Source organism: Molothrus ater, chromosome 4, assembly GCF_012460135.2.
Source record: "Molothrus ater isolate BHLD 08-10-18 breed brown headed cowbird chromosome 4, BPBGC_Mater_1.1, whole genome shotgun sequence".
NCBI classification, from domain to species: Eukaryota; Metazoa; Chordata; class Aves; order Passeriformes; family Icteridae; genus Molothrus; species Molothrus ater.
This window is the reverse complement of record NC_050481.2, coordinates 14620533-14642609: the sequence shown is the minus strand read 5'-3', so window position 1 is coordinate 14642609 and position 22077 is coordinate 14620533. Positions and strand designations below refer to the sequence as shown.

General features: G+C 39.0%; 1 protein-coding gene across 1 annotated transcript in view; it reads left to right on the top strand.

Moving 5' to 3' along the window:
• Positions 1–21816, top strand: part of ARHGAP10 (Rho GTPase activating protein 10) — a 138029-nt gene extending 116213 nt beyond the window's left edge. The window contains exons 20-23 of the mRNA XM_036382758.2: positions 2600–2762; positions 12852–12983; positions 13901–13992; positions 21522–21816. Coding sequence (XP_036238651.1) covers positions 2600–2762; positions 12852–12983; positions 13901–13992; positions 21522–21610 — 476 coding nt within the window. The 3' untranslated portion in view covers positions 21611–21816. The remainder of the gene's footprint in view (positions 1–2599; positions 2763–12851; positions 12984–13900; positions 13993–21521) is intronic.
• The last annotated feature ends 261 nt before the right edge of the window (positions 21817–22077 follow it).

Below are 22077 nucleotides of genomic sequence, written 5' to 3'. Positions count from 1 at the left end.
GTCATCTGTATTTGCCGTTATACAGAATTGCCTCTTCCTGAATAAAAACATTGTTTTACTTTACAAAAGGAGATAACTGAAGACATCAGAAATGTAAAGTGTCTTTGAACATGTTTTTAGAGGGTTTTTACTTAATCCCATAGAATTTTGCAGGCGTTTTCCTGTTTAAATACCTGATTTGTTTTTACTGTGCAAAACCCAGTCTTAGTTTTGGGAGTTCAGTGCAGTACAGACTGTGAGAAAATACTGGCTCAGGAAGGAAGAAGTAAAATTTGAGGAAAGATTTAACGCATAGTTTAATTTAAGATAATGTCAAACATAATTGCCTGTATACTACAGTCTCCAGTGTTGACTCTGTTGTGCGTGACTCAAGTGTTCAGTGTTTTGGGGTTTAACTTCTTTGTGTTCTGGGAAACAATTCAACAGATATCCTCTGCTTTCTGTAGGGAGGTGCTGTGAGCTGGTCATATTTGTAATATTAAGAACGAGATTAATATTCCTTTCAAATGTGTTTTAGTAATGCTGAGTGAATGGTTGAGGTAAATGTGACCTTCTAATATGGTATATGTGGTTTGATAATCTAGACTGTGCTACTACTACTGCTTTGAAAGGAAATTGGGATGGATTAAAAGGGTTTAACTCTAGTTCTAAGGAATTCATGAAGTAAGGTTGCAATGTCTGATCAGTAATGTCTGATCTCTCAGATGTTTATCACTGTGACACATACATCTGCAAATGAGATGTAATTAATTAGTTTTTACCTGACACTCCTGTGATTCTCATGTTATGTAAATGTGAAGCAGCAGCACCATGGCCTTGGTGCAGTGGGGAGGTGCCAGGTGAGCAGGATTGCCACAGTGCAAGTGACTCATTTTCCCAGGTAATGTTCTCCTCCTCAGAGCATATCACACTTTGGTGCTACAGGCTAATTTAGATCCTTAAATTAGCAGCTACTTGGGGAGAAATTTCCAGATGATCACTTTTATCATTTCACTGTTTTCAGTTGTATGTCATTTTACTCTCTAGGGAAGTTGTTCTCTCAGAGCTGCTGGGAGGGGGTGAGGATGAGATGGCTGGGGAAGCAGCTGAGGGCTTTGCTAACTCTGAGCTATTGTAGCAGAAGAAATTGAGGCTGTGATAGAGTTAGGAGAAGGATTTTTTTCCATCAAGGGTGGCTTTTCATTGTCCACATTTGTTTTGTTGTGATGTTGCACTTTTCATTAATTAAGAAAAAAATCATAAATGAAATCATTGCAAGAGTAGTGCTTAGCTTGATGAAATAGAGTTAAGCTCAGTTGTTCCCTGAGCAGATGCTAGTTAATTTAGAAATAGAAAGTAATGTTGTACAGGACTTCATCTTGTATATTACTATTTATGGGAGATATAACTTGTCAAGATAGCACAATATTTGAACAGCTTTTGATTGTATTATTTTGATGCTGGGTTAGGACATAGTTGTTAATTTTTTTTTCCCCAAAATCTTTTGGGCCCAAAAGAGCAGAACTCTTTTACAAAGATGGTGAAGACAATGGTATCTAATCCACTCTAGACATTTCTGCTGGTGTTATTTGGCAGGCTTGTGGGTTGTGTTCATGAGTGCTACAGGGAGTAGGATGGATGGAGGAAGGGAGCCTTGTAAAGAGTGGCTGGAATTGATCCTTATTACTGTTAAATATTAATATATTGAAAACAGCTACAGGCCCCATTTGAGACTGCTGGCTTAGCTGTGCTGGATACTTTAATGCTTGAAAACATCCTCATTTCATGCACCTCTTTTAGAATTTCTGAAATGTCCCGCTGATGTTTAAAAAATAAAGATTGGAAGGAAAAGGCTATGTGGGTGAAGGTTAGTTTGTCAGTGAAGAATGTGCTGTTTGGCTTGATGTGTCAGCATGGTTTGCAGTGACCGCTGTGACACATTAGTAACTTAACCTCATGGTCCTTGGGATAGGAATGCTATTCCTTTAATGTTTTCCTAATCAATCATATTTGAATATGTTGCCTCTCAAGTGATATCCTAAGAGTAGCCTAAGAAAACAAATAGATCAGAATACAGTGAACTCTCTTAAAAGTAACACCATTAGAAAGGAGTAATAAAAGTAACATTTTTGGGTATTGGGTGTTTGTTAGAGATCTCTTGCTTATTCTGACCTTTCTAAATGTCATTGTTTCATGTTTGAGAAGACTGTGCTTATTGTATTTGAGAGCACTCATTTCCTCAAATGTGTGTTAAATTATCTTTAAGAGACTGTGTTCTTAGGGAGACAAATGCACATAGCCTAAACTGTTTTCTTATCAGAAGTGTTGCCTTTGTCTAAAAACACCTCCCCAAAATTTAGCATTTCATTCACATAAAACACAACTGAAAAGGGACTGGGAATATGTTGTATGTGGAGAAAGCCTGGTGAGAATAGTGGGGGAAATTGTGCAATGATACCTTTTGGGGAAATACAGGGAGATTTCTTGTCCTCCAAAATACCCAGTGGAGATGGAACAGAAGTTTCTTCTCTTACATATTTCAGGACATTATCTCCAAGGCAGACTATTTGGCTTTATGAGATAATTCTTTGACTGTCCTGACTTGTTCTCTCTTTCCTAGCTGACAGTCACAGCTCTCCCAGAGAAAACACCCCAACTGGGAGCATGGATTCTCTTTCTTCCCAGTCTCCAACACCTGCATTCTCCAGCAGCCCCCTTGGGCTCTTGGATGAAAATCACCTTATCATGGACAGTGGAGATCTTGCAGGCTGGACAACAAATCTGTAAGTAACTGAATATTAGTTAAGGATGTTTCCACTGGTATGATTGTGAAACGCATTTTCCTTTGCAGTTTGGTGAGGAGTGATTTTTAGAAATTGCATATAATTGTGTTTGTTTTCTTCTGCTACAAAAATATGTGTTTATGTGTTGTGGTGGAGCTTAGAGCCTACTTGAATGCTTGTAGGAAAAAAATGTTCTATTGAAATCTACTTCATTTTCCTGTTACCTGTTATAACATTTTAAATGGTTTTAATTTTTTTTTAATTAAGCAGTGAATATATAATTTATTCCTCTATATGATATTTACCCTAGTTTTATTTCAAGAAAATATTAAGGTACATTTAGATGCCATCCTGCTAAGATTTTGGGCGCAGCTTTGGGTTTGGATAAACACACTGCAATGAGTGTGTGCTCAGATGCTATTGTCTAAGAACATTATTATTTTTAATCTCTTCTTACCAAATTAAGTGCCTGGTTTCCAATGGAAGTGCAGTCTGTCACGTCAGTGGATGCTGTAAGTGTTCTGGTTTTGAGCGTGACTAAAATTTAGCAAAAATTGACGTCGAAATGTTAGTTCTGACTCTCTAATACGTGTTCAGGTTTGATACACAAAAAGCTGACCATAACTTGTTTTTAAATTAGAGTTGAACTTGAATTGAATTCTCTGGTTTGTTATTCATTCAGACTTTAACCACTATCAAGACAAACTTTTCCAGCCTTTAGTGCCAAGAACAGTGGAAGGAGCAGGTCTGGAGAAAAGATCTTTTACAAATATTTTCCATAATGGCATTCTGAGTAGCTAGCTCTGGTGATGAAACAAGAGTAAAATGTATGTGTAGATGTACATAACACATGAGAATATATAGATAGTCATAGAGTAATTATTAATAATAAACTGCTGACTTGAGTGTTTATTAACTGGAACAATTTTTTTCTCTCATCTGTATTGAAAGAATTCCAGATTTATAGGTATTTTCCATAAACATTGTTTCTTCAGTAGAGGTCTGAAGTTATCTTGTACTATCCTCTAGAAGTGAGTAGAATTAGCAACAAGTTGTACTTGCCAAAGAGAGGTGCATGTGTGGGAAAGATGCTGTAGTTGGTATAAAAGTGGACTGTCAGTGAAAGCTAATTAAGGAACACAGGTTTAGCAGGACACTGATAATGTCACTTCAGAGAATAAAAGGGGGAGTGTTGGTTTTATCCAGAGAATTTGGGAACTTCAGGTGTTTGGAGGAACATTGCATTTTTTTTTTGTTTGTTAATTTTCATCAAAAATTATATTGCACTGGTGTTTTGGAAACCTGACTTGATGGCTTGAGGTTTTCTTCTCAGTTGGAAACAGTACTTAGAGTTCTCTTTGGAAGGAAAAAAATAAAGATGCATGGTATGTGCATTTAGATAATTTGTCAAAAGTAGTTTCTTTCTTCCACTCGCCTGTCTGTGAAGTCTGCTTAAGAGCTACCTCTGTAACAAGCCTGGACAGTGACAGAATAGTCTGTGAACGTTACATTCTTTCTTTCCTCTGCTTTCTCACCTCAAATTGGCTTCTCTTCCCCTTCTAGTTCAGATGACTCAGAGGGCCCTGCCTTAATAAATAAAACCCAAACCAAAACATAGAGCAGCTCCAGTGTAGTGATGGCAGAATGTAGTTCTGGTAGCTCTCACAGCTCCAGGAAATGTAGCACTGGCTGTTGGCTGTAGACTATTCTCATAAGATGGACCAACCCTTAGAGTTAGGTGAAGAGCAAACCTTTCTGTTTGTGCAGGATTTCAAAATGTTTTGTATTTTGAGCCAAACTGGGACAAAATCAACCCTTACTTAAATCCACAGTATCATTTCTCAAATGGTATCGCAGGTGTTCACTGAGCTGCAGCACATGCCCTAGTGAGTCTAGGGGAGATGGAATTATACCAGAGGATCCAGTTCCTCGGGTTCCTGCTGATGTTTGTAACACATGGGTGTTCCGTGTCAGAGATCGATCACTCCGGAGTTATGCAGTCAACAAGGTGATGGTGACTTCTTTGTGGCAGAAGAGTTGCTTGCAGCTTTTCCCAGGGGAGGCATGTTGCATTGTGGGTCAAGATGTGTCAGATATTTCAAGAGCTGGTTTACGCCAGTAGTTTGCTTTAAGCAAGAGTACGTGATGGGTAGCGAGAATACTTTTTGTGGTATTTGTTTTCAACAAAGAAGAAGCTTGTTTTTTTCCAGAATGATAGCTGTTGTCACCATGATGTTTCTGGGCAGAGATTTTTGTGATGCATGCCCTTTCCTTGTCCCATCTAACAAAGCAAGAGCTACAGCTTCCAGCATGGTGAGGTGAGCACCAAATGGAAGCAAATGCACCCTCACCTCCTGATGGGCTCTAGGAGGGGCTCTGTGTCCAGAGTGGTGAAAGAAGCTGAGAGAGCAAGGGCTTTGCCACCAATGTGAAATATCTCACAAAGCCCCGACTGCTCAATTGTCACGTCAGTATTTAGAGATGTGCTGTGCATACGGTGTAACTTGAAGGTGATGTTTCACATATGTGCCATTCTGAATCCCCGCTAAGCTGTTGGTTTTCATGTCTGTAAGTGTGTGTGTCTGCCTGATGCTAGATTTTCTCTGAAAGCTCTGTGTGGATCAGACATATGTCCTGTGTTGTCACGTGCTGCTGTAGGGGTGAGTAGAGACTTGGGTGATGCTTGGCAGGGGTGGTTCTCAGTGGAGACCTGACTTTGCTGCTTTAAGACTATCATGCACCCTAAACTTTCTTTAACCTTTTTCCTGAAGTTATTTTTAACTTCACACTTCCATCTAGAGCCAAATACTAAAAATAAATACATTTTATTTTTACATACACTCTATGGTAGAACATAGGAGTTTCTTTTTCCCTGTCAATCACCAAGTTACACAGAGGTTTTTGTAGACACAGGGTTCAAACTCCAGATAGCTAGGATGGGTGAATTACCACTTCTACTTGATGGAGCACTGTGTCATAAACATGTACTGTTTGAAAATACCTTCTATCCAAGGATGCTTTGCACATGGTGATTTCAAACATAATAAATTCATAATTAGAGTTGTGAGCTGAGTAAAGGATTGCTCTCCACTAGTGTGGACATTTTTTCCCTTCAAGGTAGAGCAGCAACAGCAATCTCAGTTTAATTAACAGCATTTGCATTCTTCCTTTTTTCCTCTCTAACTGTCCTTACAGACTCTCCTACACAGTTTCTGATTTTTCTGTTGCATTTGCCCAAAAAGTAAGTAAATCTGCCACATCTTTTCTTCAAGAGGCTTGCTGGCTTTTTGCTGGAGGATGTGACCCTTCCTAATTGGCACTGAAAAATAGTGCACCCTAATCACTCAGATTTTTATTCCTGTGGTGAATTTTTTAATAGTTCAACACATGTAGTTTCCTAAGAGGAGTTCAGGATTTCAGCTACTAAAAGGCTGGATAGCCTTTCTCAGCTAGTCCCCGGACTGTTTTGATGGTAGTGATGGTCTTGAGCTTGGAGATATAGATTAGAAGTAGTTATGGGTAGCTGTTAAACTGCATTTGAACTGTGAAGCTGTAGTCAATCCTCCCTTTTACCTGCAGTTGAAAGTTAGTGATACAAAATTTGAATTTCACCCTATTGCACTATGGCTTTGCGCATGCAGAAGATAACAGTGATAGCTAAACTGGGTATACACTTCAGTGTCTAATAAATATACCTAAGCAAGTAAAGACAAAGTCCAAAAATTTAAAGTCCTCTTAATAGTGAAGGAGGTGGTATTGCCAAAGTTTCAGTATCAGATGTGGAGTGGTGTAATTAAATTAAAACAGGGCAAGGGAAACTTTTTTTTTTGCAGCTGCTGTGGTTTGATTATAGAATTTACTTACAGAATCATTTATTGATGATCCTGTCCTGTTCAGCCTTTACAGAGCTCTGGCTGTAATGGCAGCTCACCTCTGATGGATTAATACAGGTTTCCCTCATTGCAATGACTGATTTGTCAAAAGGTGGATTACAAGTCATGTCCTAAAATACTGTGGACTGCCTTATGTCTTTTTTCACTTGACCTCAGAATGGATCAAAGAAGCTGAACACTTGGTATTCTCTGGACTCGCTAGGTGTTGTAATTAATCTTTCTGAGGACCTTTTTCTGATAAGGAAAGATTTGTTGCTGTAACTGGCCCAAGATTTCTTTGTGCTTACAGTACAATGCCCTGTGCCAGGGCTTATCTACAGACCTTACAGACTTACCCCTCACAGAGCTGGGTTTTCAGAATTGGGTCAGTCTTCCTTTTTTTGTTGGAAGTATCCTACACTTACAGCATGATCACTTCTTCATTCAAATAATGAAAACTAATGCCTTGTTTCTCAGCTGGAGAGTGTATTCTTGGGATCTGAGACTGCAGGGTGTCTGGGTTTTCCAAGGGGCTGGAACATGGTGACTTTTGATGGTTGTTCTGGATGGAGTTATGATGCAGGATATGGAATAGCCTTCCTCAAGATGATACTGAGCATCTGTTTACCTTGCTTGTTTTTCTTTCCGTCTCTAAGCCTTTGAGATTTTGCAGTTCAAGGGGATGGAAAGCATTCCTGTCCCTCAAACATTTTCAGTAGTCTAGGTGGGTGCAGGGCTTGTTAAAGCAATTACATTTCTGGGCTAAGAATGGTAAGATTCATAGTTTCCAAACTGAATCTCACCTTGGATGCTTCTGTAGGAGCATGCAAGGTACAGTCCTGATAGTCCAAATACCAAAGTGTTCAAGGCCCAGAGGAGAAATGGAAGCACCAATATAAATAGATTTTCAGGAACGTGCAAGGGACTAATGGAAGATGAAATAATTAAGTCTTTTTTTTTTCTCATTTCTTATGAATTTTTCTTAATTGGTTCTCCCAACAGTAAAATATTCTGTTACCCATTTCAATGGTATGTAAGTGCTACACTGTGGATCTAGTTTTGGGGTTTTTAATATGCAAAATGGTGACAAGATCTGTGCTGTGCAGCATCCAGGGTCTTTTTGACCATGCTGGGAAGATGTTACTCATTCTTCATGAAATCTCAAGCTGTTCAAATTGCTGGTGAGCAACCTGATGTTAAAAGAGCCATCAGATGGCAAGGGCGGGCAGAGATAGTGGTGTTCTGCACATAACAGAAGCCTTGGAGATAGTTATTAATTTTGTTTGACTGCTGCATGAATTCCCATCAGCCTTGTTATATCTACATCAGTAGACGGCATGTCTGGGCCCCTTAAAATGGCAATACTTTCTTTTTGGTACTTTCTGGCAGTGCTGTGAATTTGCAGTTTTACATAAATGATGAGTGACTTCGGTTTCACTGTCTTGAAAACTTTTTATAATATCTAATGTCACCATCCTGTTTTATTGAAAGAAGGTGCTCTAGCTGCTGTTGGGTCATTGTGCTTATTCTGCAGTTTGTTTTTGTTTCAGCTGCCACCTCTTCAGTGATTCAGCACTTTGAGAGCGGGTTTAGCGGAGCAGGCACTTCTTTTTGTACCCTTTCGTTATGCAAGCAGAGCAAGAGCCCTCATTTTGCAGCTTCTTTGAGACAGGCATAATATAACTTAGTCATGTGGCTCGTACAAAACAGACCTTGCCATCTCCTTGGCTGCCAGGGAGCTTGACAGCAGCACTGCTGTGTGAGCACAGGGTAAATGGTGTGTGTGCTCAGGGCAGGGAGGGGTGTGGATGCAATCACTGAGATGAGCTAAAGTTTCCTTTTTAAATTTTTAAAATTTATTATTATTTTCTTTTCTTTGCGTTCCTCCAGGGAAACACAGCCCCCTCATTGTTTTTTTCCCTGAAAGGAGCAGTGGTGAGCTATAAGTCTATAGATGTACATATTTCACTTTTGCTTTGTCTGAATTATCATTTAAAAATGCTTTAACTTGGGACAGCTGCTGTAGACATTAGCTTTGGATTTACCAGACTGGTGTGAAAGATCATTTCACTAATGTGTTACTGCCTCACTGAGCCTTCACAATCCAAGTTAAAAACCCCTCTATTTCAGTGCTGACTGATGTGCTCTGTATAAATGAGGGTTCAGGAAAGCTGCGTGCATGTCACATACTTGAAATTTTGAGGATGCAGTTTCTTTCCAGGGGGAACACAGATGGGGAAATTCTGGCCTTCTGTTTGTCTCCAGCTTTGCTGCAGCTATGACAATTTCTAGAATTTTGGCCAGATATTTTTCTGCTCCCCACTCCCCAGGGCACAGGGGATTTTAAGATGCAGGAAGACGTGGTGGTGGTCACTACTGGATTGCATAAAGAATCAGCAATAGCCAACACCCTTTGATACACACTGTCATCTTGTAATGAAACCTTTCATTGAGTTTGTCAGCCAGACACTGTGATACGACAGCCGTGGCGCTGCCAAACTTGTCTGAAACAACCCTTTTTTTTCTCAGGAGTTGCAGTGTAGATTCTTTTCACAGACTCTCTTCCTTGCTCTCAAGATAAGAGGCTGCTCTTTAGCTGTGTTACCTTAGGAACCAGCCAGATAAACATCCAATAAAATCTTGTTTTCAGAAATTTCTTTCTGAATATCAGTACAAAATCTCTAGCTTATTTTCAGTAAAGCCATTCCCCCCTCCTCCCTTTTCCCATCGTTCACTATGCTAGACAATAGCATTTTTTCCTCAAAGAGAGATGGTTATGTCAGCCTTTTTGAGTTTTTTTCCTACCCACAGAAAATGCATTGCCTTCATTTTAGCCTTAGGATTTCTTCAACATACCTTCTTAAAGTTGAGATGCTGTGTGATAACACGTGCAATACTTTCTAATATAGCATCATCTTGATAAACAAGGTATGCAAATCTTAATAGCAAGGCAGCCTTGCTCTGACAAGAGCCTTTTCAAGGAAAAAACAATAAAATCTAACCTTTTGTTGCTTACACACCGCAACATTGGAAATTATTTTTCTCATTGAGTAAAACCTTCTGTTTCAGTAACAAGAATTAAGTGGTTCCTGAGGTAACCAAGTACAATAAATAAATTAAAAAAAAAAACAACCTCACAACCAAATCCATAAATTCTAGGACGTGCTTCATAGTTAAAGCTATCAACTCTCTTTTTTCTTTCTTTCATTCTCCTTACTGTGGTGAAGCTATTGCTATTGAAAAATGTGTTGGGTTTTTTGTCTCCTGCTGGATGGTAGAGCATGATCTCTTGCTGGGTAACCAGGAGCCTGAAGTGACAGGCAAATTCTGCTGCAGTGTTTTTCCCTACAGCTCTAAAGTATTAAGGGAATTCATCAAAAAAGTGGGGGAGGGAGCAGCCCAGCACTCCACATACCTGTGCTTCTGGAGTGTTTTTCCACTACAAGTGTTGGAGTGGCTCAGAATTTGTAGAAAACCTGCCAATTTTAACATGCTTCTATATAATCCTGTCTGGTAAAGGACAGTGTAGTCTCACTTGGTGATAGATTGCAGTTTTTGTTGAGTCTCTGTAACTTGAGAAATTAACATGCCATAGCATGGAGCTGAACATTTCATTTCATCTTCTGTTCCTTTATGTGCGCACCTCTTTCTTTTTTTTTTCCCTCCCTCTTTCTTTCCTCTCCAAGTCTCAGCAAGAAACCATCTGGTATTTATTCCAAGTATTCTTATGAATGACCAATGCTTCCCTAGGTCAGAGGATTCCTTTTGTGCTCTGTCTGTTCTGAGCATTGCTTTGAAGTCATTAATTCTGTGTGAGGTGCAGGTGGTGTGTGTTGTTCTAGAGCTGATTGAGTAAATTGCAGAGATTAACATGATGCATCCATCAATGAAATATTTAATAAATGCAAGTTTTAATATTCATTTGTTGAAAATCAAACCACACATCTGAGTTTGCACTACAAAAGGCCACTTGGTAGAATATTCTTGAATTATGAATACTTTGCATTAGAGACATTTTAATACTCATTTGGCAATATACTTGGAGTGTTATTTTTCTGTTTTCAGTAGTTTTACAGGTTTCAGAAATGAGCCTAACACCAATCCTTATCACAGAATCGGGGAATGGCTTAGGTTGGAAGGGACCTTAAAGATCATATCCTTCCAACCCCCCTGCCAAGAGATTGATTTGAATTGAATAAATAGCAAGGAAAATATTTTTTCTCTAAGTCTCAGGACTGTTTTAAGTAGAAGAGTTTAGTCTGTGCAAGTAGGATACTTCTTTTAAATTCACTTTTGAAAAATGTTGTTGTTGTGTTCACCTGCTGAGTTAAAATTAATTCTGCATGTAGACATGGTGAGTGAGGAATGATGAAGAAATTATTTACTTTCTGGCAAACTTTATAAACTTTACAGTACCACTGAGAATTGCTTTATTCTTAGTATTTAGAGAAAATGATCCAAATGCTGGTGTTCATTTTTTTGGTTTGTATGAATGAAGTCACTTTTAGCTGAAGGTTTTTCTTTTATTTGAGGAAAATTTTTCAATTATTAGGTAAAAATGGGAGAAAGAGACAAGTTAAAGTAAAAAAAAACCCTAAAATTCTATAGGTGCTGCTCCTAAATGTATGTAATTGTTGGAAGATGTAAAAAATTGTGCCGTGGAAGATTCCTAGGCAGAAAAGATGACTGGATATTCTCATTCCAAAGTTAAGCATAAAATATGTTTCTAGACACCATGATCCTGCTCATCATTCAGTTTAATACACATGATTCCTTTCCTTATTTGGTAAATGTGATAATTTTTAAAAGCAGAGCATGTTTTGATAAACCCTTCTGGTTATGATTCCAACATATTTAAGTTTCATTTTTACTAGTGGAATTAACTATAGAATGCTGTTTTATAAACTGTGAATTCCAGTTTTTATTCAAATGCCATCTGATACATTTCCAAAGGAAAAGCCATTGTCTTGTAATAAGGAATATGAAATTCACATTATAATGTACTAAATTAAAAAAAATATATTCAAAATAAATGCCTGCTTAACTATGTAACTGCTAGAGTGACTATGATATATGAGTTTGTAAAAGTTGAATTTGATTGTAAATCATGCTATGCAAACCAACAAATAATAATTTCTTCTAGAAATTAAATATCCCAGTGTACAATAAGTTAAAAATTAGCTAAGTTAGATTTCCTGCTTTCTTCTATTACTCTACAATTATAACAGGGCTGATTCTTGATTCCTCTTTTTGCTTGTGTTCACTCCATTTTGATCAGTGTGCATTTAGACTCCCACTAAAACCTTCTTGACTGAGTTCTTAGATTTTGGTGGTGCTTTTCAGATCAATGCTGTCTAAGAGATTAATCTTGGAGTAAGACAAAGTCATAAATGCTGTATTGGGAAGTCTCTGCTTCTGAGGGAACAATTGCTGTGTGCAAATGATTTTAATACTGTTTCTGCTTTGAAACTGCTTGGAGTCCAGCTCTTTGTTCCAAAGACATGCTGACAGCCCGGTTTTGGACTATTTGTTGTTTTGTCCATGCAATGAAGGAAAGCCTTCCAGTGCTGGAACACTTCAGTTCTTTTAAGGTGTAAAATTAGAATTGTTCTTTATGTTGGGGGCAACTTTGTGTGTTTACTAATGCAACTTTTAAATTTTGCCTGCTATTTCTTCTCCTCTTGGGGCATCTTTGTGTTCAGCCATTACCTTGATAACATTGGTGGGGGCAGCCACTGAGACAGTGTTTGCACAGCTCCATGAAGATCTCAATCCAGAGCCAGCATCGTGATCCCAGTGCTGGAATAGCTGCAGCCTCTTTAGAAATCTTCTCAGTTGTACAGTACTGAGGAGATTTTTAAATAGATTCATCAAAACTTGTAAAGGCAGAGTGGCAGCTCAAATAATAGCCTGCTCTATGCAATTTCACTTTGTCTGTCTTTATTAGATAAGGAATGGGGAATTTTGCCCTTTTATTGCTTATGTCATGCATCTCCGGTAATTCTCCTTAGCTTAGGATGTAGGGCATGTAGGAAAAAAATTCCAAGGAGGAGTGCAGAATCATATGGTGGCCATTTCTGCAAAATCAGCTTGACAATATGATTGGTTTGAATTTGAAAATCTCACAGGTTGTCCAGTTATAAAGATTCAAATATTTTGGTAGGATAAGAAACTTTATTCATGTTGTTAATTCTGCCTTGAATGTATTTCCTCTTAGTCCTGCTCAAAGCCGCCCGTCGATGGTCTCATGGATGAACATTCCATCTGCTAACCCGGCTGCCACAGATGCTGCACTACCCAATTTCATCTTCCCCAGCCCTGCCACTGGCACTGACAGAGCAGTGGAAAGGTATGGTGTGCACTTCAACTTTTGCTGGCTCTTTATTTGCCTCCTTTTTCAGTATCCTTAAAAAACAGTGTCCCGTGGCATGTGAATGATTATCTCAAACCAGGAAATGCAACCTGGCAGCAATTTTAACAGAATGAAATACCTGTCTACTTCATCTTACTTTTCCTTTGAACACCTACCTTGGTGTACCACACAGTCCCCTGAGCCAGTGGTCAGGAAGGCTGTATTAACAATGGGTGGGCAATTCATAGTGTCTCTCTTCTGCAGTGTTTCTCTTAGAGTCTTTTAAAATGCAGATTCTTCCACCTTTGCCAGATTTAAGATTCTCATCCTATACTTTCTTCCTTTCTCTTTGGTTTCATTCTTTTCTTTCACTCTTTTGTCCAGCTTTCCTTCCATCGTGTTTCTGCTTCTTTCCATGTTGTTTTCCATGTTTTGAAGTATTTTGAGTTTTTTCTTTGAAGGTCTTCACCATCTTAGCTTTTCCCTTCAAATTTAGTAGTATATGTCTTTCTAATTAAGTCATTCAAGTAATAGGTATATTCACAAATTCTTCCCAACCCTTGATAAAAAAAATCCTATTTCTTACTTCTGCTGGAATTTTTGAAGTATATTATACTTTGCCTGCTATTGAATTCATTGCTGACTAGCACATGAAAAAAATTTAACTGTAGTTGAAAGTCGAGTTTGTCATAAAAATAGTGTGCAGAAAGTTGGGAGTATGGTATTCAGAAATGCCAACAGTAAGCTGTGAAGCTTCAGCTTTGGCTGTGTGTATGAATTATAACCCTGTAATGATGCATGTGAGATTGTGTTTAAAGTTTTAGTCATCTCCAAATGTGAATGGAGAGAGAATGGTCGAGACAGTGTCTTCATAATAGTAAAAAGTTGCTATAATTCATCATTTCATTTTTCAGTGTTGCCCACCGAAAAGCAAGAGCAGTTTATCCATGTGAAGCAGAACACAGCTCTGAATTGTCATTTCAGATAGGAGCAATATTTGAAGATGGTAAGTACTGCTTGAGTAAATATAAAGCAATGAAAAACAAATTGACAAAACTGCTAAAATGGCTTTGGATAAAAATACAAGCCTGACTGCTATTCTGCCAACATTGCTGATGGCACACAGTTGGTGATGGAGATATTTTCTGGTATGAAGAAGCTACTTAACATATCCTTAGCACTGTGAGGCAATGCTTTTGATTTTTGGGTGAATAGACTCTTCCAGCTGGTATAATTTTTCAGCATCATTTAGATGTGTTGTAGTACCAAAAAAAAGGTTATTCAGTAATAGAACACCTCGGCCTGTGAAACTGAATTTTTTAAAATGTGAACTCTTGTTGTAAAATAACACAGGGGTTTTCCTTTAAAGAAAAAAAAAAATCTGTTTCAGGATTTTGAAGCAGAGTGCCAGGTAAATCAGGTGAACAACGGAGGAAAAAAGAGAGTTTTTACTGATTTAGATCAAGGTCTGCATTAGCGTGTGCATGTACTGGTAGAAAATGGAATATTCACTGAGGTGTGGAATGAAGGCCTGTGTTTAATGATTTCTATGGATCCAAATATAGCATTACATGTGAGCATCCAGAAGGTGATTCCTGTTCTCAGTGAGCTTCCATGGATCTACCCTTCAGCAAATGCAAAGGGACTTCAAACTGATAGGAAAGGTTTTAGTTTTTAAACCTTATGCTAGTGACTACTGTAATACAAATTCTGAAAATGGAGAATGGGAAGCTCAGGAAATTTTTTTTTTTAATGGTATGTAAAATAGGATATTCCTGTCCTCTGTCTCCTCCCAAACAAGTAAACAGCAAGCCTGGTCCACACTTCAGTTCTGGTTTTTTTCTTTTTTCAACATAAAGTGGTCTGGGGTCCCCACTAGGTTCTTCCCTACCAGCACCCACTTTACAAAATAATTTTTGATGTTTCCTATTAGAGCTGCCTTGCAGGCAAATCATGTCTGAATCAAGTTAGGTGGGAAATCTTTTAAAGATGAATTAGCTGAGTGATTGCTCTTTTTTAAAGTCCTTAACACCACTTATTTTAATTTAAGTTTTTTAAAACATGACTGATAGGGCTCTTCAGCAGACATCAAACTGTGTACAGGAAAGAAAATCTAGTGCATGGTGGAAAAGATTTGATGTCTGGGAGAGGCATTTCTGCTGCAGAACAGCAAGGGTTGTGTTAGCTTGGGGTAAGGAAGTCTTCCAAGAAGTAGTTCCTTGTGTGTCATGTTTTTGTGTGACAGCAATGTTAAGTTTCTCTCTTGGTATGAGAAATCAGGAAGTGGTGACAAAGCCCCATGATTTGGTGCATGGCAGCTTTGGTTGAGTTTTTCAACTGGAGAGTTGGATTGCCGCAAAACAAGTATGGAATTTGACTCTGGCATCTGCGGAGAAATGTTTCAACTGTGACTTTTTCCATGTCATCAGACAAATAAGGTCCAAAGACTGGGAAAAAAGGTTGCATGGATTGCATTTGGAAAACCCAATTGCAGATTTCTGATGGCAAAGCTTACATTTCCTTCAACACATTAGTTTCAATTTGTTCTGCTGTATCCTGGTTATTTCACAGGTGTTGTCCTTGCCCTGCAGGGCTCTCACCCTCAGGTAGGCTGTGGATTGGCAGAAAAAATGGGGAGAGCATGCAAGTAATAAGGCAGTAACTGTATGTAATGGTAATTTCATAACTTTTCCCAGTATGTTATGTCATGGATGGCTCTTTCCTGCCAAGTGCAGACCTATCTCCACATTTGAAACCTCTGAAATGCCTCGACATGGGCCTTTTCTTTCTGTATCAGGCACCCCTGTGTCTGTGCTGAAATCAGATTGCAGTGAATCAATTCAGGTTCTTTAGTTACTCAATTTAAATTCCCATATGCCCTAATAAAGCCCCCAAATGAAGAATTAAAGTAATAATACATCAATTCTGCAGCTCTACCAATAACCTTAACTATCAAAGTGACAAAGCATCAATCAAGTTGACATACAGCTAGTATCAACCATTAAAGTAACTGTTAAATTAATGTCTACTAAAAAGTGCTGCTTCCATTAGTGAAGGTTTTATCAGTCTCTCCTTTCTCCACCCGGCCTCTCTCACTTTCTAATCCTCTTTTTTTTTCTTCCTTTTTCTTTCCTCTCTTTTCGGCTTTGTTTTCTTTTTCCTGTTTCCTTCCCCGTTCTTGGTTTGTCCCTCTTGGTCCATAGATGTTGATTGCAGAGGTTCTCTCCCACCTGTCATTACACTGGATGAATCTTTCTGGCTGCTCCAGCCTCAGACAGGATAATGGCATTTAGGGAAGCAGTCTTGCACCTGTCATAGCTACTAAATGTAATATTGGTGCAAGAAGGTGAGTTTAACCTTTGCTCCCATCTCCATTTCCTGTTTCTAAACAGGGGGAAAAAAATCTGTCTCAGTCTGCCAAGGTTAGATTTGCTAATATTCTAAGTTAAGCTTTGCATCACCTGATAGGAATCTGTATAGAACCTTAGCATTTTCACATTCAGGTGTTTTCAGTACTGCATGTACATTGTGCTTCCCCAAATCCCACAGTCTTTCCATTAAAGTGCCATAGAATATAAATGCTAAGGCACCATCTGGTAAGTTAAAAAGAAAAGGCAAAGTTTTCTATTTAATTGAATTGTGTAGGAAAATGAATAACGTAATCTGAACAATATCCACTAGATTTTTTTTTAAATCTTCTATTCAATTTGCCTTAGGCTGTGCCAATATTTTTATTTCCCAGTTGTTACAGGCTATATTATTGACAGCACATAACAATATAATTCAAGTGGTTGGAAGCAAAGCTTGGAGAGTTTGCAGCTGGATAAGGGCACATAAGGGAAGGAGCAGAGCAGAATCTGAGATTGAGAGACATATGCTGGCTGTGCATGTCTGTTGTTGTTGAGGCAGATATTCCCAATAATCAGGGGAAGAATAATCAGACTGCCTGGCACTGGAATTTTGCCAGTCTTGGAGCCAAGTGTTATTAAATTTCTTGTTCTTGAAAGAGACTGCTTTAAAGTCAGTAAATGGGAATTTCACTCTGGAGAAGTGTTTCAGATAGGTTAAATGGTGTTTACACAATAAAAATTCCTTGGCAGAACTGCTAGCAGGAAGGCTTCCTGAAAACTTGTCAAGATAGCTCTTATCAAGGCTTTTTACAATTTTTAAAATCCGATTTTAGGGGAGAGAAAACATGAGGAAAACTGAGAGTGTGGTTTTTTTTCCTAAGGAAAAGTGGGGCACCCATCATCCCCACCAAGTATAAAAGGAGCACAAAAAGCCACATTCACACAGCCCTTGTCATCCCCATCTCTCTCTCCCACTGTAACAAAGTGCCAGCCTTAGTTAATGGTCCTGGTTTTGACTCCAAGGCACTCTCTGCCCTCTCATTCACGCTGTGGCTTGTGGACTGTCTTCATGGTCCTGACCAATCCAGGATTTGCATCAAAGAGAAGTGGTGCTCCCAAAATAATGCATTGCACTGTATGTGCAAATGGTTCTTTTGTTGGGGTAAAAATGGAGATAGAGCTACTTCTTGGTGCACCTTTCATCTGTGTAGTTCAGAGCACTTGGAAACATTCATGGGGAGAAGACCCCTGACTCCTAGTCCTGTGTTCTGTCCTCAAGATAATTCTGCTTCTCACAGCATAATTAAGGGAAACAGCGAGTTTTGAAATTTCAAATTCCAGGCTAACCCTAAGCATGATAAATATTTCTGCATTTCTGCTATCAACTCAACCCACAGGGATTGTTTCAAAAACCCAAAGGGTTTTCTAAACACAGAGGGCTTGCAAGAACATTTGGTTGCTTAAATTGAATTTCCTGATGAAAAATTGGCCAGCATCATTGAGTTCTATGGAAATGAGTTCTAGTGCTGTAGTGGTTTTAGCAGTGAGATTTCTGTTGCTCTCAGTAATCCTCATTTATGTTGCTTTTTGAGGTTTTTACTCTGACTTACAGTCCATGAGGAAGGGAGGCCCTCTTCTGCCAGACACCATGCAGGTTAGATTTGCTCCCAAAACAGCCAGTTTCCACAAAGACGTGGAAATCAGTGTGAATCAGTGTCTGATTCAGTCTTGCTGAAGTTAGTGGCACCCAGCCAATGAACTAATACTGCTGAGGAAGTAAGTCCTGCTCTCATTGTGGTTGAGACTTGTGAAACATTTGAGCTGCCAGAGCAAAGCAAAGTCTGCTTATGGCATTGGGTCTCTGGGAAGAGCTGCCTGTGAATTTTATGTATTTGCTAATAAATAATAACATTGGCAATATCAAAGCTATTTCCTCTGAAGAATATAGAAAAGTAAGAGGCAATGCTGCAAATGCCAAGTTGACCTAAGGGTGTTTCTTGTTTGGAAGAAATCAGATCTCACTTCAAGTTCCAAGTCTGTAGATTTTGCTGGCCCATTTGAGCTGGGGTGATTGTTCCATAGCCTTTGCTGTCGTACTGATGCTCAGACATCTTCCTTCCCTGCACCTTGCCTGCATGAGTGAGACTGCTGAAAAGGCCTTGCAGCAGGTACTGAGGAGGTCACTGTCCCCCTCTGAGCTCTCAACTTGGCTGCTATTTGCACTGTCCTAAGAGGCAAGGGCTTTTAGTGGTGGTTCTGTGCTTGATCTTGTTGTGCAGCCTTGCTATACACTCCTTACATCTTGCTGAAAATATTTACTGTTTAGTTCTCTGCTCTGTATCCTTTATACTATGAGTGTTTTCCCCTCCTGTCCTGTGCCAGCATGAGCCTTAGTCCTGTGGGATGATTGCTCTAGTAATGAGTTTTAAGGCCAAGTGTGTAGTTTCTGCATCAAGGTATTTTTAAATGAGGCAGGCCTGAGAAAGTGCTAAGAACTGTAATTGTTGTTGACTGAGAAGAAATGACAGAAAGGGGACACTACAGATGTCTTCTCTTGAGTGGGGTATTTTTTCAGGAATAGGCTGTGTCCTGGGTTTAAGAAGAGCTGTGCATGAGAGAGGAATGGAGTTTACGTGGTTAAGTGGTTTTGATTTTAAAGGTATGCATGCTGTTGCACACTGTACTTCAGAAATGGATTAGCAAAGTAAATAGGATCACTGGAGCTTAAAGCAGCTTTACTTTTGGATGGCACCTTCATTAATATCTTTTGCCTACAGAAGCAGTCAGTGATGTACACAACTATCTTACCCCTTCTGGCACAAGGTGATTGGAGTGGGGGCAGAAACCTTCCCTGCTGTGACAGCCACTGCAGCTGCTGAACATTAAGAATTACTTTTTGCTGTGTTACTTTTTTTTATTAGTTTTTATTACTTTTTTTTTTTTAAAGCAAAGATCTCTAGAAATGGTGGCCTTAGGTGTAATTGAGTGATAATTCCTTCTTCAGTCTTCCTAGAGTCTAAAAGAACTGTCTGCCAACAAGTGAGGCCCTGAGCTGTGTAATGTACATGGGCAATATTTCATTTCCTAAGCCCAGAGCTCAGTTGTACCAGCTAGGTCTCATCTGCTGGGGTGAAAATGGTGTTTGCCACTCAAACCCAGCTGCTGGGCCATGAAGGTGCTGTAATGAGCAGAGTTCACCATCATCTTATCAAACTTGCTTGGAAAATATTTCTTTGGAAGTTTGCTCTTGTGTTGAGTGATGTGATTCAGCTTAGCTTGAGCATTTCCTCCTCTGTGTAAATTTTAGGTAAATTTTAATTTCAATGTGATCCCCTCAGATGAGGGCTCCCCTCAGCTTGAACAGGCCTTGGATTTATAGACTCTCTCATGCCAGTGGTACCTACCCTCTTTCTAATGGAAATTAAGGTTAAGTACCAGAGGACAGGTAGAAAATTCCTACTTCTAGGTTTTCTAGTTGCTTTTCTTCCTAATCTCTCATTTTATGGGGAGTTTGTTTCCTGTAATACAGATGTGCTCCGTAGGTATGGGAGACCTCAAGGAGGGATTTGGCTGCTGGTGCATTTGCTGGAAATGCAGAATTACAGCTTCTGGAGGGAGGTTTGTGGTGGTGTCAGCCATGCAGTTTCAAATGCCTGTGTACTCTGTAATTGTGGAACAGAAAGGACAAAGGGAGAGGAGGGCCTGCTAATTACTAATAGTAATGTAAGTTACTGTGTGAGCACAGATCCTAAAAGGTAATTGTCTATGCATGTTTTTCCTTTGGAATCTTTTTGCTGAACACATTTATTACAAAGATAAGCCCAGCATTTGTGCTGAATCTAAACTATCAGTATCATTTGAAAGCAGTTTCGTTTTCTGGGTTCTTTGGAGTTACAGCTGTTGTTTAAAGTGTGATTTCTGAGCACAGCTGTCTAACAATAATAGGACACAAGGAAAAAACCAGGGAAAGTATGTTTTTAAGTCCTCAAATTAAGAGCCTTACAATGCTTTTGGAAGTGAGACTTAACATGTTGCTCTCTCTCAACTGTTATTTCCCTGATATGTGGAAGGCTACAAATATCACATTTCCCCATGTGTTAATGTGTTTTAAATAAAGCACTGACATGGCTGGCAGCACGTTTCAGCATTTGTCTGATGTCTTCCCTAAATACTGTCTGTCTCAGAAGCACTGTGAGGATAAATTAGGATGGGAGAGAGTGCCGTAGGTTGCTAAAAAGGGTGGGATTTTACAGTTACATAGGTAAATAGGTATCTGTATTGTATCCTTAAAAGACACCTCAGAGGGGAATTTGAGGCCTTTTTAGTCTGTTTTCCAAAGAAAGGAGGCTTATGCTTCTTTCTTAACTTCCTGTCAAATGTGGTCAACATATATATATTCAGGAAGTCAGATTTCATTAGTCCTCTTGCTCACAGAGTAACTTCTGGGGCATTGAGGGTCCAAGCTGAAATATTTCTTATTTTATATTCATGGATACTCTTGCATGAACTTTGGGATTCGCAGTGGTAAACACTTAGGATGGCACAAGGAGCTTGCAAACCTTTGCTTTGTGTTTTGTGATTTGCACTATGTATTTGAATTTCAGAGAGAGGATTTAATCAGAAGAATGATTCAGATTTTCTCCACTGGTCACTTCTAATAGCAGCTCTATTCTGAAGAGATGATACTTGGAGTGACATCTGGATCATTTCTATTTCCTCTACAATCCTTTCCATGCTTACTTTTCATGCCAAGTAAGGTCCTATGCTGTGCTTCTGTGGTTCTGAGCTTCCAGATTCATCACTTCTCCTCAAGACAGGTTTTTGCTCTTGTTTTGCCCCAACTACTGAAAGTGTTTTCCACTGTTTGATATGAATTCAGACTTTTTCCCTAAGGCACAAATTTTTCTATTTTATAATCTGTCCTAAGCTCCATTAACCATTTCCTTAATGAAGTCTCCTGCACCTAAAAGCTATTTCACCATATAGGCTTTGCAGAAGTATATTATAAAGAATTTAAGTCAAGTTAATAATCCTCTTTATCTTTCCTAGCCAGATTCTTAAACTGGTGATTGCAGATGAAGGGAAGTTTTTATGGATGCTTTGCCTGGTGTCATGGAGCTAAAGCTGAAAAGTACTAATTCAAACATAAAAAGATGCAGTAATTTTCTCTCCTTTTCTTTTGCAGTGCAATTTTCCAGAGAGCCAGGATGGCTAGAAGGCACGTTAGATGGCAAGAGAGGACTTATTCCACAAAATTATGTTCAGTTTTTATAGCTTTGTGCATTGAACGCCAAGAAGGTGTACATGGTATCCATGGATTTTTGTTCTAGTCACTTGTCTCTACTTTTGTGACTGCTTTTAATCAGTGAAGAGCTGGACTATGGATTGAAGATCTTAATCTGTATAAAGACATTAAGTGTTGCCAAATATGAATTAGAAAAAAATGATTCTTTGAGGGTTGGAATGGGTGGGGTGGGGGGGAAGAGGGATGGAGGGATAGGTTAATTTTTTAATAGGGGGCTTGTTTTTTCAGTTGTAAAGAGCAGTAGTAGTATGTTTGTTTGCAAGATAAATAGCTTTTGAAGTCAAGTACTTGGTTGATCTGTGACTCAGCTTAGTGTCCTGGAGATCATGCTTTGATAGCCACCATTTTTAACAGAATGTGAGGGTTCTGAGGTCCTGGCACAAGTTGCCCAGAGCAGGTGTGGCTGCTTCGTCCCTGGAACTGTTCAAGGCCAGGT